This window comes from Podarcis melisellensis (genome assembly GCF_964234715.1).
Source record: "Podarcis melisellensis genome assembly, chromosome: 1".
NCBI classification, from domain to species: Eukaryota; Metazoa; Chordata; class Lepidosauria; order Squamata; family Lacertidae; genus Podarcis; species Podarcis melisellensis.
The window spans coordinates 84461493-84477652 of record NC_138528.1 but is presented as its reverse complement, the minus strand read 5'-3'; the positions used below and the strand labels follow the sequence as shown (position 1 = coordinate 84477652).

At 45.4% G+C, this 16160-nt stretch overlaps 1 protein-coding gene and 1 long non-coding RNA gene across 2 annotated transcripts; one reads left to right on the top strand and one right to left on the bottom strand.

Annotated features, from left to right (window-relative positions):
* Window positions 1-674: 674 nt before the first annotated feature.
* On the bottom strand, window positions 675-7627 carry LOC309375330. Its single transcript, XR_014170830.1, has 3 exons — window positions 3230-7627; window positions 2250-2398; window positions 675-1864 (listed from the first exon to the last, which is right to left on the bottom strand). It is a non-coding gene; the product is annotated as an uncharacterized lncRNA (long non-coding RNA).
* CYP27A1 (cytochrome P450 family 27 subfamily A member 1) lies at window positions 2881-15318 on the top strand. Its single transcript, XM_081920483.1, has 9 exons — window positions 2881-3154; window positions 7634-7824; window positions 9297-9496; window positions 11014-11211; window positions 11518-11678; window positions 13420-13586; window positions 13769-13850; window positions 14197-14400; window positions 14601-15318. Exons 1-9 carry the CDS (start codon window positions 2918-2920, stop codon window positions 14724-14726), a joined length of 1566 nt encoding a protein of 521 aa, XP_081776609.1. The 5' UTR covers window positions 2881-2917; the 3' UTR covers window positions 14727-15318.
* The last annotated feature ends 842 nt before the right edge of the window (window positions 15319-16160 follow it).

Genomic DNA, 16160 nt, shown 5'->3' with positions numbered 1-16160 from the left:
GCATGTATCTACAGCAATTAATCTGCCGTGATGATGCCACTCCTGCCAACAGAGCCATCACCATGTTTGACACCAGCCAATCACTAAGCAAAGGGCTGTGATGCATAAAATACTGTACATGGAGGACCAGCATAAAAGACAAAAGCACAAAACAGTAGGTATGGCTGACCTCAGCATGGAGATGTACAAACAAGCAATACTGTGCTTTGCCTGTTGTGCAGTTGTTGGAGGTGTACCACCTTTGAATGAAGGAAAGAAACTTGGCAGACTTTTCCATTGATTGACAGACTAGCACATCTTTAGCAACCTTTATTAACTGTCTCCCACACATAAAGAGGTCTGCAGTGCCTGGACTTGTTTCAGGCTCAACTTCATCAGTAAATTCAGTAAAGTGAAACAAACAAACAAACATGAAATAAACTTAGAGTAATGCAAGGTGTGGTCCCTGCTTCTCCGCTTGGCTCATTTACATTAGGCCTGGGAAAGCACCAACTAACCAGCTACAAAGGTTATTTCTGCTAGAGATAATCACGGTGGGACCTTGTTCAGAGGTGGTTGCTGGACTCAACGTATGTTTTTTGTACTGCTGCTTGAATGATGTTCTTCTGCTTCTTTTGTTGTGTCCTATTGTGGATTATTTAATCTTAGTGTATATGCATATGAGCTATGTTGATCAGTCTGTTATTTGTACATCAGTCTTCTTACAATGTGTAACTTGTAGTGAACTGCCATGAAATAATATGTTTTATTTCCTAAACTTGTCTGATCATGTGAGCAGAATGCTGCTTTCCATGGGGAAATGGTATACAAATAAGCTATGATGAAATCAGAAGAAGGAAGAAACTGCACGTACACCCCAACTCCTTGATTCTATGCTCAGCCTGCATGTTTGCAAATAAAAGCAAGTCTTACAATAGGCCTCCTTCCAAAGAGAATGAAAAACTATCCTGGCTGCACCCCTGCACCTACTTGGAGAAGTGGGATGAGTGTGTTTAGAGTCCTTTTTGGCAGGGGTAGCTAACCTGCAGCTCACCAGATATTTTTGGACTCCCACTAAGGCCAGTGGTCAGGGATGATGATAGCTACAGCCCAGCAACAGCTGGAGGGCCACAGGTCTAGGTACCCAGTAGAGGCTGCTCCATTAAGTTGAACAGAGCACTTGCAATAAAAGAAAGTGTTGCTTTAGTTTGGTTTAGATCTATGTTCTCAGGTTACATACACACATCATTCAGGCACATTATTTCTGGGCAAGTACCTGGTACATCTCTAGCAAAAGATTCCCCTCCTCTCTAGGAGTTGTATTGATAAGTGGGGAACAGGTTCACTTACAAGGATTCCCAACAGTCACATTTGTTAACATATTTAACAGACGCATGATTGGGAGTGGAGGTGGGAGGATGACAATCTGCAGTGAGAGATGTGATGATGGAGATACTCCACCTGTTGTATTTCTGCCTGTTGTGCATATGTTTAAATTACAGGCGCCTCCTGGAACAAAGGTGGAAACTTTGATTATTATAGGCTGGGAAAGTTGCTGAAGTTCAAGGCACACCCCACAACAAAGGTTGGCCCTCTAAGGATGTCCTTGAGCCAAAATATCTGATAAGGGAACTTAATAATTCCCGTGGCTAATTATTAAGTCTGCAGAGTAGCAGGAGTGCTGGGAATACTTCAGAACAGGAGCTAGCTCTGGTGGACTGGAGCTAACATATCCACAGCTGTACCTACTTCAAGGATCCCACAAAATCAGCTTTCATTGTCGGGTCTCAACTCTAAACGAGGAATAAATTTATCAAAGAATACTACCCTTGGTTCAACTGCAACTGAGATCCTGGAAATAATGGAACGTAGCCAATAGTAATTTCTGAAACAAGCACAGAAATATTCATTAATTACTGGAACATTATCATTACCACTGCAGCTTACTGGGAGAGGTGAGGCAGTGGTGAAGTTGGCATGGTGCAAACACACCAGCAGAGCTAATTGGGTGCTCCTACCAGTGTGTTTGCACCACAAACTCTTCATTCCTTCCCCTCTCAATAAGCTGCAGCAATGCTGGTGACAGGAGGTCAGGGAAGTGCCACCACCCCATTGCCCCAAATGTTAGGCTTGTGCCTAAAGTGCTCTGGCACAATTAATCCACTTTTAAAAACCGACAACTTTTTGCAATTAGGGCAGTGACAGGCGAGTGCACTAAAAAGTGTGGGATAAACTTGATTAACGTGAAGACATATAAGCACTGCACAAACCAGTCAGGATGAATGCTCTTCCCTGCAAACGATTCAGAAAGTTTCTGGCAGAAACGCTCAATAAATGCCGAACACAGCATATTCTATTTATGTTTGTTTTTAAACCATTGCTCCGCCCCAAGTGTTTAGCTGTGAGCCGCCTTGAGTCCCTATCAGGAAAAAATACGGGATATAAATAAATTCAATAATAACCTTCACTCCAGTTTTGTGCAAGCAAAAAATCATTGGCGGCGTGCAATAAAAAGGACGCCTGGAGGCGGCGGCGCCCCCCCCCCCCCCCCCGCGATAAGCACTGCTCCCAAGCAAGCAACTCGACACCAAATCCAGGGCACCGCTCAGGATGTGAATGGTTACTTCGCTTCTGCTTTGTCCCGTAACCATCTGCTGCAAAGCACAATCGCTTATCGTCTGCAGCGCAGAAGGGCTCAGTTGGGTACGAAGGTTAGTTGCCTTTTAAATTTTGAAAAGAGGGTATGCAGCTAACTTTCCCACAAAAGAAGCTTTTCCTGAAATACGCAAGCAGCTCCCGGCTCCTCCTCCTCCTCCTCCTGCTCCTCCTCTTCGCCTTCTTTGGGTCAGTCCCGCCCAGCTGGCCCCTCCTTTCTCCCTCTCCCTCTCCCTCTCCCTCTCCCTCTCCTCCCCCGCCTGACTTTCAGTCCGCGGGAGCCATGGCGAAGTTGGGAGGCTTCTCCGGGAGGCTGCTGCGGCGCTGCCTGGGGTCTCAGCCAGGGTCTCCGTGCCCCGATCTAGCTTGCAGAAGCGCATCCAGCGCCGCGGAGGCAGCTTCGGTCTCCCGGCATGAGGAGCGGCTGAAGCGGCCGGAAGAGTTGCCCGGGCCGGGGATCCTGGGATCCATCTATTGGCTCTTCGTGAGGGGCTATTTGCTCCACACGCACCGCCTGCAGGTGGGAGATGGTCGACGGTGGGGCACCTCGGGCAGTGGGGACGGGCAAGAGGGGGCATATCCCAAGGGATCTTACCTGGTGATCTCACCTGGCGTCGCCAGTCCACCTGGCGTCGCCCAGCTGAGCCAATCCGGAGCCAGGGACGTTGCCAGGTAGAATTTATATGAATCTATTCCTCTGGGAAGATGAGACTTAAGGCTGACGTCCTGCCAGCACTGTTGCCCAGTTGCCCTATAAGGGAATCTATCTATGTGTTGTTTTCAAGGAGGAGATTGGCAGGTGATCTTGTGCTCCTCATAAAACACCTGGTGCTTAAGGGGTCCAAAGATGCGCCCTAACAGTGTCCCTGCCCTGGGCATTTAGGATGGTTAGGGGACTCACAGCCACTTTGGGACAGAAGCCTGGGCCTTCCAAGAACAAGAAAGTTGATATACCACATCTGGAAGTTAGTGAATAGTGTACAGCTGAAGAGGAGACTCTGGAAGAGCATTCGCTACAGAGTTTTTAATTGCTTTTTAAAGCATTGCTGGCAGCACAACATGTAGCCTGAATACACACTCTGATATGTCTGCTCAGAAGTGAACTGGTCTTTGACCCTAATAAATTATTATTATTATTATTAATAATAATATATTACTATTACTCAGAAGCTCCAGTGAGTGAAATGGGCCTTACTCCCAAGTGAGAGGAGCTAGGACTACAGCCTAAGTGTCTTTCCCCATCTGCCAATAATCTGATAGGCTTCTCTGAGATAAAACATTGTGCCTGCGTTATGGTCCTGCCTCCCAGCCTTTTTGAACCTGTATTTCTGATCCTTCACTGCTAACACAAGTAATGTGTCATAACCCCCATTGATGCTTCAGATAACAACAGCTGACTTGAAGACAAGGAAGACTTTTAAGGTTCAGAGGACTAAATGGACTATGAGTCTGTACTAGCAAGTAAAACCAAAGTGAACCTTGGAGGCATGTGCAAAATAGCTGTGGGTGGGGTCATGATCTGCATGTTGCTTCATAAGGTCACAGGTGCTGTGATCTATAACTGAGCTGTTGTCTCATTCTGGTGCCTATGCTTTAAAATGAATGGAGAACCTATGGCCCCAGATGTTGTTGAACTACAACTTCCACCATCCCTGGCCATTGGCCACGCTGGCTGGGGCTGATGGGAGCGGGAGTCCCAACAACGTCTGAATCCCTGTTCTGAAAGGATGTTAGAGGAATTAACACCAATAACCCAAGAACTGGAAAGGTGATCAGATAGCTAGGCATGGAAGGGTTTTGATCTACTGTAAGGCTTCAAATAATGAAGGAGGACCTAAAGGCAGGGCTTCCACTGCAGGGGGAAAAGTGTTGGCTACTCAAGGGCTATGATTGAACCCATTCTTGGGAATTAATATTGGCCACATTCCAGTGACATTTGGGGTTCAAGGGTTCAGTAAAACAGTAGCTCAGTCCAAAGTATACCAAGACAGAAAGTTTAAAGAAGGGGAAATAGTCTCCCTCACTTTCAGATACCTAGCCTGTGGTCCTCCAGATGTTGATCCCAGCCACAGCCAGGATGACTACTTTAGCTCAGCAGTTTAACCGGCTTGATTCCATACAAACTATAGTAGTAGGGAGGGTGGAGTAAGAGTTTCATAACCCAGCAGCAGCAGCAGTTTTATTAGATTTCCTCACTACAAAGTCCTAGGGCAGGTAACAGCCCTGTACAAATACAATAACGAAAGGTGCCAAGAGATCACAAGGGGATAGGGAGCAAATCAGCTGGCGGATATGACAAAACTGGATAGCAAAAGTCAGTTCTCAGTGGCTGTTTTCAAGGTTTATAAAAGAATCAAGAAAACTCTAACTTGTGGCCTTTAGTAAGCAGCCTATAGGCATGTTTACAAGTTTTGCAAACGTTTGGTTTTCCTGAAGGCTCTGTGAACTCAGCCAACACTAGAACTGCTGTGGTGCAAGGAGCAAAGGCTCCCCCCCCTTTCTTTCTTGTTTTTACAAACTGTTTCTTCTTAGGAAAGTTGCCAGTTCCCTAACATGCGAAATTGGTACAGCGAGAACATAGCTTCTTATGTGTCACTGCTTGTAAATTGTTCTGAGGTGAAAACTAGGGCCAAAGAACTCAAATGGTGGTTATTTCTAACCATTGAGGTGTGTTTGGTGTGAGGTCCTGTAACCAAGAGTTGACTACCGAAGCAATTCTGTGCATGGACTTTGCTTTGGAAGGAAGTTCCCCTGGGTTCAGTGGGCCTTATTCCTGTATGCATAGGACTGCAGCCTCAATTAAGGAGAGAGAGAGAGACAAAGAGAGAGTAAAACTATTACGTTCTCCTTAGAGTTTATGTATCTATGTGAAAGCCAGTCTCCAGGACTCATCACCCCCTCACATCCCCAAGAAACTGAACATAAGTCTGTGGAAAAAGTAGCAGACTCTATCCTTAGAGGTTCCTATTAGGTTCTCTGCTTTAAGGTAAACATCTTGCAATGGGAAAGTCTGTAATTAGTATATCATGCCTGTCCTCCAAGTAGCTCCGAGCAGCAAACGTAATTGCTGTTATATCCTGAAAACAATGCTGTAAAGTAGGTTAGACTGAGATTTAAGATTCAGTACAAACTCCATTTATGCCAGCCTTTTGGGAGATGGGACTGAATGGAGGCAGCCAGGTGGGGAAATGCTTGTGTCTTTCTGCCAGCACAAACCTCCAAATGGGTGAGATGCTAAAGGACCTTGAAGGAGGGAGGGGGGGAGCTGTGTCAGTTTGGTGTCCGCTGAATATAAAGCTGTGCTCACAGCCAGTGCTGGCTAGTGGAGGAACTGATCTGGACTCTATTTGCCTGCTTCCCCTTCTTTTCTGCTGCTGTTACTGCTGCTGCAGTGAGCGTCCAGCCCATCATTCTTCAGAGCCTGGTTAGGATTGCTTCATTAGTGACTGGCCTAAGTTCACCCAGCCACATTTATGGACGAGTGGAGATTCGAACCTAAGTCTTGCCAGCCGTTTGTCACTCTAGCCACTACAGCATGCTGTCCCTACATCGCATTGATTGTTAGAGAAGGGGCCACCCCAAAAAATAGTGTAATCAGGAGCAGGTACAGTGGTACCTCGGTTTATGAACTTAATCTGTTCCGGAAATCCGTTCTTAAACCAAAACAATTCTTAAAGCAAGGCGCATTTTCCCTAATGAGGCCTCCCACCACTGGTGCCCTTCCACCGTTCATATTCCGTTCTTAGACTGAGGTAAAGTTTGCAAACTGGGACACTACTTCCGGTTTTGCGGAGTTCATAAACCGAATAGTTCGTAAACAGAGCTGTTCTTAAACCGAGGTACCACTGTATTAGTTTTAGCCCACTCTAAAACGGGGCCATCTCTTATCTAGGAAGAATGCCCTATAATAACCTGAGGAGAACAAGATGAAAGAGTCAATAAGGATTTATTGATTATACTGGTTGAAAGCAACTATTGTGTAAGGAGTTCAACACCATCACCTGGTATTTACTGTAGTTATGAAATGGCAGAAGCAAAGCATCAAAGCCAGAGTGGTGGTGCTGTATTTCCTAATCAACCTTTGCCCGGGGCCCAGTTTACAGCTACTTCCAAAAATAAATAGAACTCCATGCTCTCACAGTGAGCCAGTGTGGTACTGTGGTTAGATTGTCAGACTAGGACCTGGGAGACAAGGGTTCAAATCCCCACTCAGCCATGAAGCTCACCTTAAGCCAGTCACTGCCTCTCAGCCTAACCTACCTCACAAGGTTGTTATGGGGATTAAATATGGAGAACCATGTAGACTCCCCTGAGCTCCTTGGAGAAAAAGGTGGGATGTAAATGCTGGATCCCACTAGCGCAGATATTTAGTTGAATCCAGCCCCAAATATCTCCTCTTGTCCTGACTAAAAGGTTGGGAGCGGGAGTGAAAATATTGGATATAAAGCAAGCTAGAAAACGGGGTAGTTAGAAGGCTGCAGAGCTGGCAACTTGCAGAAATGCCAAATAAAGAAGGGATTGAAACACTTTAATTTTTTACGTAAAAATAAATAAATAAATAAATAACCATAACATTTTCACACATTTAGAAAAAGGTTATCTCAAACCTTGAGACCTCCTTCCTTCCCTCCATGGGGTTCCAATTCTAAATTTTATTCCTGCATCTTTTACTGTAATCTATCTGATATATAATCATAGTATCCAAAATCACAGCTGTTATCACAGCTGGGCACTGCAGGAGGAAGGAACTTGGGGAAGACTCCAAAGGGACCCCAGAGCTGAACTGAGGAGTGCAAGCTCTAAACTAAGCAAAACAAATGAAAATGGCAGCATGAGAATGAAGTGGTGTGATGCTTCTAGGTGCATATGGCATTTTCCTAACCAGCATGTGGACTTAATTATTGCCCTCAGCAATACGGGCAGTCATGCAAACATTTATGATTATTCAGAATGGGCTGGTGTCAGGGTTAATCCCACTGACTGTGTGTGTCTCTTCCAGGTCATTTCCAGGAAGAAGTATGGTCCCATTTGGCAATCTCGGTTTGGCCCTTATGTTAACATTAATATTGGCAGTCCTGAAGTCCTCGAGCAGCTGTTGCGTCAGGAGGGGAAGTATCCCATCCGAAGTGATATGGCCCTCTGGAAGGAGCATCGGGACGTACGGCACTTGCCCTATGGCCCCTTCACTGAGTGAGTGTGTGAAGCGTTCCATCCCATATCCTGTCGCTACTGTGTGGGCATATCAAGGGCAGTATTTACAGAAGCAAGGGGAGGCATAGTCTTTGCATAGCATGCATTTTATTTTTCTATGATGGTTTGATATTTCCAAGGCTGTGTATAATGTAGACTTTTAATTTTTTTAAAGAGTGGGAAAAAGCAGTTAAATTCTACAATTTGATTCAATGAATCAAATTTGCCCGCTTGGATACTTTGTATAATTTGTTCCGGCAATTATGGGAAAGGCACAGTGCTTTCAGGGCACACTTACATCTGGAATGAAACAGAAAAGCACATTCCAGATACCTTATCTCCAGCTCCTCGCACTGGTGTGGATGGCAAGGTGTGGCATAGCAATGAATATCATGAATGAGAAGCAGGGAATGTGTGAAGACTCATGCGCCAGTTGTGCACAAAGGAAAATCAAATATGATGTTGCAAGAAAATGCCTTCCTTTGGAAGCATTTGTATTAATAGCAAACTCAATTCTCCAAATGCCAACCCCTTTGCAGCCAAGATGGTACCACACAAATAGGAGGAGGAGGGGAAATCACAAGGTTTGCCAAAGTATAATGAAGATTCTTTAGGGGAGCACCCCAAACGAGCTCAGTGAGAATGAGCACGCAGAGTGGACATAGAATGCCAACTGACTGTTGGGGAAAGAAAATTGGGGTAGGAGGGGGAATGGAAAGGATTATCCTAGAAAAAGGCATGGCTGGCTTGCTGCAACCCTGAACAGGAACTATCCACACCACAGCATCTTGTAGGTTGTACTTGCATGGGGTTCTTTGCTTCTACCCCTTTCAAATTTTAATAAATAAAACCAAACAAACATTTGTTTTATGTTGCAAAACTACTTCTGAGATTGGAAAAGGAAAGTATTAGTGGCTTAATGGGTACCAGCCAATCAAAACCTTCCACAGTTGACTTTCATTGCAAACTTACAGAACCCATACAGTATATAATTTTTTTTGAAGTTGGGGTTTTTTAAAGACTTTGCAGCTGTTTGCTGTTCTCTGCCTCTCCCTGTCAGCCAAACGAACAGGCTAGCCATTGTAGGCTAAAGGATTTCTTAAGTGATGAAAGGGTTTCCAAAACCCTCCTATTCCCTGCAGTCAGGGCTGCCTAAACATGCCCTTTGGCAGAGAGGGTTGGACTGTAACTCCCATTATCCCTGGCCATTGACTATACTGACTGGAGCTGATGGGAGCCCCACAACATTTGGAGGGTCACAAGTTTCCTATCAACGAGGAGTGATTCCAGAGCAAAACCATGAGCCGATACTGGCAAACTGAGAAATATTCCAAGGGATATTTGTTGTGGGAGAGGAAGGGAAAGGAGATTGTTAGCCGCTTTGAGACTCCTTAGGGTAGTGATAAAGCGGGATATCAAATCCAAACTCTTCTTCTTCTTTCTTACATGGATCCAACTGTCTCTCTCCTCAGGGATGGAGAGCGGTGGCACCGCCTGCGGCAGGTGCTGAACAAGAGAATGCTCAAACCTACAGAGGCCGTTTTGTATGCGGGTGCTATTAATGAGGTGGTGTCAGACCTGATGGTGTTTCTGGAGAATGAGAGAAAAAAGAGTCCCTCAGGGATGGTGGTGCAAGATATGGCCAGTGTATTGTACCGATTTGCCTTGGAAGGTGTGTGGACAGTTACGATGCTGTAAACAATTTCCTTTCAGTGATTATTCTGTTATTCTCATCGTACAGCTGATGGGTAGGTGGAAGAGGAGCTGTTCAGGTGTCAGGTAGGTCTAGGTGTGACCCCATGCATGTGAAGGAAATCTTTTGATTATGGGCCCCACTGAACCTTACATTGCATGCATTGTTTCATTTCATTGCGGCAGCTAGACTGGTGACTGGGAGTGGCCGCCAAGACCATATAACACCGGTCCTGAAAGACCTACATTGGCTCCCAGTACGTATCCAGGCACAATTCAAAGTGTTGGTGCTCACCTTTAAAGCCCTAAATGGCCTCCATTCAGTATACCCGAAGGAGCATCTCCACCCCATCGTTCAGCCTGGACACTGAGGTCCAGCTTCAAGGGCCTTCCAGCAGTTCCCTCACTGCAAGAAGTGAGGTTACAGGGAACCAGGCAGAGGGCCTTCTAGGTAGTGGCGCCTGCCCTGTGGAATGCCCTCCCATCAGTTGTCAAAGAAATAAACAACGATCTGACTTTTAGAAGACATTGGAAGGAAACCCTACAGTGAGAATTTTTAAATATCTAATGTTTCACAATTGTTTATGTGCTGTAGGCCGCCCAGAGTGGCTGGGGAAACCACCAAGATGGGGTATAAATAATAAAATTATTGTTGTTATTATTATTCATTGACTAGTTGACTTGAGTGGGGCGAAGCACCAGCAACTGATTACAGGATTCAGCTTAAGAAGGTTTTCCATTTTCCATTTAATAACCCCAAATGTTATTTTTTCATAGAAACATTCTCTCTCTCTTTTAAAGCAACACTTTCCCCCTCTGCATGTAAGAGTAAGAGGGGGTAATCAGGAGAGAACAACTTTTTCCTAAAATACTGAACAATTCAAAATGTTTTTCTTTAAAAAATAATAATCAGGAAGTGTATACCTTGTTTGATCTAGCACTGGGGAAATCTATGGCCCTTCAGAAGGTGCTGGACTCCAATTCCTATCAGCCCCAGCCAGCATGGCCAACGATCAGGAATGATGGGAGCTGTAGTTCAGCAACATCTGGAGAGCCACAAGTTCCCCACTCCAGAAAGCAGACCAACTCTGTGGGGAGTATAGTCAGATGAAAAATGGCAAAGGAAGGGATAGTTAGAAGTTTTTGTGTCTTCCACAATGGGGATCCATGTTTTTGGTGTTAATGTGTAACAGCTTATTCTGAAAAGTCCAGTCTTTTAAAAGTACACAATTTGTGGCTGGATAGACACTGCCATCCCTGGATAGGCAAAAAAAAATAAAAAAAAATTGCCCAGCTAAACGTGGCAGCCATCATATACCCTCCTCTCCCAGCAGCCAAGCTCATTCCAATACTTTTGGTCTGACAGTCCACAATTAATATATTGTTCCAAGTAGAAGCAAACCCTTTGGAGATATTCTTTCTAATGTGATTATAGTTCTGTGATGGGATATCAGGGCCGTTTCCTCAAGTCTTCCCATCTGTGCTTTCTGCTTCCAGGCATCTCCTACATCCTATTTGAGACCCGCATTGGCTGTTTAGAAAAGCAGATCCCTGCTGAAACACAGAACTTTATCCATGCAATTGGGTACATGCTGAAGAACTCCATCTTTGCTACTATCCTGCCCAAGTGGACCCGGGATGTGCTGCCTTTCTGGAACCGCTATCTGCAGGGCTGGGACACAATCTTTGCCTTCGGTATGTCAAGAGTGGGGACAACTCTGGAATTACCGGTCAATCATCCCTCACTTTCTCCCTTGAGAGTGGGAAGATTCGTAATCTAAGCTTTCTCAAGGGCCTGTGGCAGTAGGCCAAGAAGTCAAAGGTGAGTGGTAGATATCCGGCCCACGTGGTAAATGCTGTCATGAACAGTCCCAGGATTGTGTCCCCATGGTAACAGTAGGCCAAAGGTGAGTGGTAGATACCCAGCCTGTGTGGAGGATGCAGGAATGATCAGGCCAGACCTGTGTTCTCATGGTAACAGATGCTATTTAATTACTCCAGGGAAAAAGCTGATTGATCAGAAGATGCTGGAGGTCGAGAAGTCTCTGGAGAAGGGTGAGGTTGTCTCAGGCTACCTAACTTACCTACTGTCCAGTGGGCAGATTAGCCATGAAGAGATATATGGCAGCATAGCTGAGCTACTCCTGGCTGGCGTAGACACGGTAGGACATTGACTTCTTAGCCTTCCTTACTTCAGTGCCCACCCCAAAATGTAATGACCAAAAATGCAGCTTACAAGCAATATCACACTACATAAATAAAACAAGCCATCAGGGGCCAACCCACAGAGCAGTTGGTGTTAGGTGGCTCTTGGGTGGGGGGTGGAGGACCATGATGTCTCCTTGCGCTGCATCCCTCAATACACATTTTTTTAAAAAAATTGTGGGAAATGTAAAAATATAGCAAACTGCTGTGTTCCTTCATGATAAGATAGATAATACTTTATTCGGCTATAAGCCCACAAGGTAAAACAAATCAATAGATAAAATATCGTTTTTACAATCTAAAATATCAACAAAAATATTTCAACGCATAATCTCCTACACATTACTTACAATCTCTAGATGTACCGTGTTATGGCCTTGAAGATAAAGATGGTGCATAGAGTTTACTGGATTTTTAATAGTCATGCAGCATTCCATGAAGTCTTTTATATGAAAGAACTGAAATCAGGAATCTAGCAACCTGTAATGTTCTATAAGAGTCAATGTCCTGGAGTAGATAAGCTAGATGTAATTCAGGTGGTTTAGCAGCAATTTCCAGAATGATTGAACTCAGGATCCTCGATCGGGGAACAATGTATAAGGGGCAATTAAACAAGATATGATAAAGGGATTCTATTGATTTGTTGTCACATGCGCATAAAACAGAGGTTTTACCGTTAGAAAATCTATTGCTCAGCACATTTGAGGGGAACACATTAAATCTGGCTCTAACAAATGTGAATCTGTGCGACGCAGCCGATAAAGTAGACAGATATCGAGGTATCTGGGACATAGATGTAATGCCCTGATTTATCGGGGAACATGTACCTCCACCTGTAGTAAGATTTTGTTGCAAATCTACCTCCTCCAATCTTTGTTTGATGACCTTTTTAGCTGTAATTAGATCTAAATTAAGTATATCGGAAGGAGAGATTCCATAAGACAACAGTTTGAAGTGGATTTTTGTTGCCCATGGGCTGGTGAATTAATCTCTCCAAAGGCACTGAATAAGATGGTAGTTTGGCAATTTATGCCAAAGGGACAGCCAATAATTAATGGCATGTCTCCACATCAGAATCTCTAGGGAGGGGGTCTTAAGTTCTAAGCGAATGGCAGAGTTGCTTACACAGGAGGGTAGTTTCAAAAGGCGTCTTAGAAAAAGATTTTGCAATGTCACCAGAGGCAAGAGGTTTACAAAGGCGCCCCATAAAGGGACCGCATAGGCCATAATTGCAACCACTTTTGCACTATAAACTTTTAAGGCGGATGGAACATGCATAGCCCCCTCAGTAAAGAAGAAGCGTAATAGAGCGTAGCCTTCCTTACTTGAGTGCCCACCCCAAAATGTAATGACCAAAAATGCAGCTTACAAGCAATATCACACTACATAAATAAAACAAACCATCAGGGGCCAACCCACAGAGCAGTTGGTGTTAGGTGGCTCTTGGGTGGGGGGTGGAGGACCATGATGTCTCCTTGCGCTGCATCCCTCAATACACATTTTTTTAAAAAAATTGTGGGAAATGTAAAAATATAGCAAACTGCTGTGTTCCTTCATGATAAGCTTTGGAAGAGATTTGACTGCCACAGGCTAGTCACTGTCTGATTCTTTGGGATGGTCACATATATCATTCCAAGATTTTCTCCTGCCTTTGCTGCCTGGATGTAGCATCTTCACCGCTTTGCTTTGCGCTTTCAGACATCAAATACCCTTTCATGGGCCATGTATCACCTGGCCAGAGACATGGAGGTCCAGGAAGCCTTATACCAGGAGTTGATCAGTGTGGTACCCGAAGATCAGATCCCTGAGGCCAAGGACCTCACCAGGATGCCGCTGCTTAAGGCAGTGATCAAGGAGACTCTTAGGTAAGGGGCCTTTCTCATTGTTCCAAGGAGCAAGATCACAGGCCTGGACTTTGTGGCTCCCGGGGCTTCATCTTGCCCAGAGTGGTCCCACCCATTCCCCATTTATGCTTCTGTAGCTTCTGAAGAGCCTTCCTTTGTTCTGATGCACAGTGACAGCCCTCCCTCCACTAATGTCCTTATAGGCTTTACCCTGTGGTCCCCGCCAATGCCCGAATCATCGCAGAAGAGGATGTTGTTGTTGGAGGATACAAGTTTCCAAAGAATGTGAGTGGTAATGTATTCCTGATGTTGCCACTCGAGGCATTTGTTGGTGGCCAGAAGTGGATGTGGAATAAAAGGGATGGGGCTGTCACTGAATTTTGACATATAGGCAGTTCATGAAGGGAAAAAACAACAGTGGGGGAATGCAAGACTTGAACTAGGTGAAGGCTGCATGTACATATGTCAGAATGGGTTAGCATTGGTTAAGCTGCCCTGATGGGAAATGGTAAACTGCATGGCAAGAATATTGCTTTGCCACCAGCCCTCATGTTGCTATGGGGAATCGACTGTCGGAGAGCAAAGTCTTTGTCATTTGCCAACTCTCTGTGCTTCCCACTGACCCCTCCAGACCCTCTTTGTTTTGGCCCATTACGCGCTCTCGCATGATGAGTCCAGCTTCCCGGAACCAGAGCGCTTCCTGCCACGTCGCTGGCTGCGAGATCAGAGGGACTTGCCTCCCCACCCCTTCAGCTCCATCCCCTTTGGCTATGGGGTGCGTGCTTGTCTGGGGCGCCGCATCGCTGAGCTCGAGATGCATTTGGCTCTTGCCAGGGTGAGTTACTTCTGTGGGGGCAGAGGGGGTGTCCTTTGGGAAGAAGGGCAGAATATGAATACAGTATAATAAACAAACAAGAAACAGGGCAATGCTGTGGCCCAAGAGGTCATCACAGCTGTAGGCATATTTGATTACTTGTGTTTGGTGGGTGGGAATGAAGCTTTGCCCCAAAATAAGTCAAGCTTTTCTCTTTCCAGCTTATCCGGATATTCTTAATCAGACCAGGTCCACGGTGTACAGAGGTGAAGCCCCTCTCTCGGATTGTGCTTGTTCCTGACAGACCCATTGACCTGGAGCTTCTTGACAGACGGACAAAGCTTTAAGGCAGTGGGGGGGGTGTCACAAGCCCACGGACTGGATCAAGCCCTCCAGGACTATTTGCAGTGGTCCATCTGCCCCACCTTCCTCCCCGTTGCAATGCTGGGCTGAAGAGGAGAGGTTCAAAGCTCTCCACCAAGCCCCGGATGTCTCGTTTCTCTTCTGTGTGTATGCGAGTGAGAGTGTGTGCTGTGTACTGAGTTTGTATACATGTGGGGTGAGTCTGTGTTTGGTGGCCATTTTGGCACTGATGGCTGCTAGAACGTGGCCCACAAAGGGTTGGCCAACTCTGAATGTAGCCCTCAGACCAAAACACTGGGTTGCCCATGCTTTAACCAAACCTTGATCACCACTCCTGAACTTCGTCTCGATAGACTGTGAAGACTAAGCACTTAACATCAACCTTGTTTGTGCCTTGGCTGATCATCTGGTGGATCTCCCTGTACCCAAATCACCTCTGATACCATTTACTGGTATCAGATTGCTCTGCAATCTTCTCCTGTGAATCCTTGCAAAGCTTTGTACCACATTCTGTGCCTGATTGATTCTTTCGGTGGATCTGAGGAGTGGGGGGTGGGGTAGGAGTAGTTACTGTTAGCCAGCTTGGTGGTGGCTATTAAAATCCTTGCTTCTACCCTACAACATGCAATCTTCTTTTTTTGATGGAGCTATCGTTCCTGGTGTGTTTGTGCACGCACTCAGCAGTCTTTGGTCTGAAAAAGTTTTTCCACCCATGTGCCACAATATATTTCTTATTTGTTTTTTAAACTTAATCCCACTTAATTTTCAAACGAATTCCAGCCATATCAAAATGTAATAGTTAAGTATTTCACATAATCCTGGAATGGCCCCTATTATTGTAAGTGGGATCTGGCTTTAAAACCTGTACACAATGTTTGTGGGCATAGCCAGGATTCATGTTGGGGGTGGGCTGTGTTCATGTTAGGGGGGCGGGCAGCTGCACCCATGACAATGTTCTCAGACCCAGATGGCTGCCAGGCCTCTCACTTTCTGCTTTCAAGAGTGTGGCATTGCTAGCTGAACACTGCTAGTCTGGATGAAGCACACTGCTCCCCCAGCCCAGTGTTTGCCACTCACAGCACTTTCCTCCTTTGGACTTGGCCTACCCTTATTAGGATAGCTCTGCAGCTGAAAAGATGGCTGGAGGAAAGCTGGCAGGCGCTGAGGGCCATCCGGTCCAGAATAAATCATCCTTAAAGATGGGAGTGAAACTGTTTGATATTGCCCAAATAGGGGTGGAATAGAACTAGGTAATGAAAGTGCAGGTGCCTGAGACCTTTGGGAGAGAGCAACCATGTTTATATCATCATCATCACCACCATCATCTCCTACCTTTTTCTCCAAGGAGCTCAATATATGATGTACCTACTTCTTCCCATCCTTATTTAATCCCCACAACTATGTGAGGTTAGGTTAAG

Coding starts and splice junctions, on each gene's coding strand:
- CYP27A1 (XM_081920483.1), top strand. CDS start 2,918: ATGGCGAAGTTGGGAGGCTTCTCCGGGAGGCTGCTGCGGCGCTGCCTG. Junction 11,679..13,419: donor TCCTGGCTGGCGTAGACACG/GTAGGACATTGA, acceptor TTGCGCTTTCAG/ACATCAAATACCCTTTCATG. Junction 14,401..14,600: donor TGCATTTGGCTCTTGCCAGG/GTGAGTTACTTC, acceptor TTCTCTTTCCAG/CTTATCCGGATATTCTTAAT.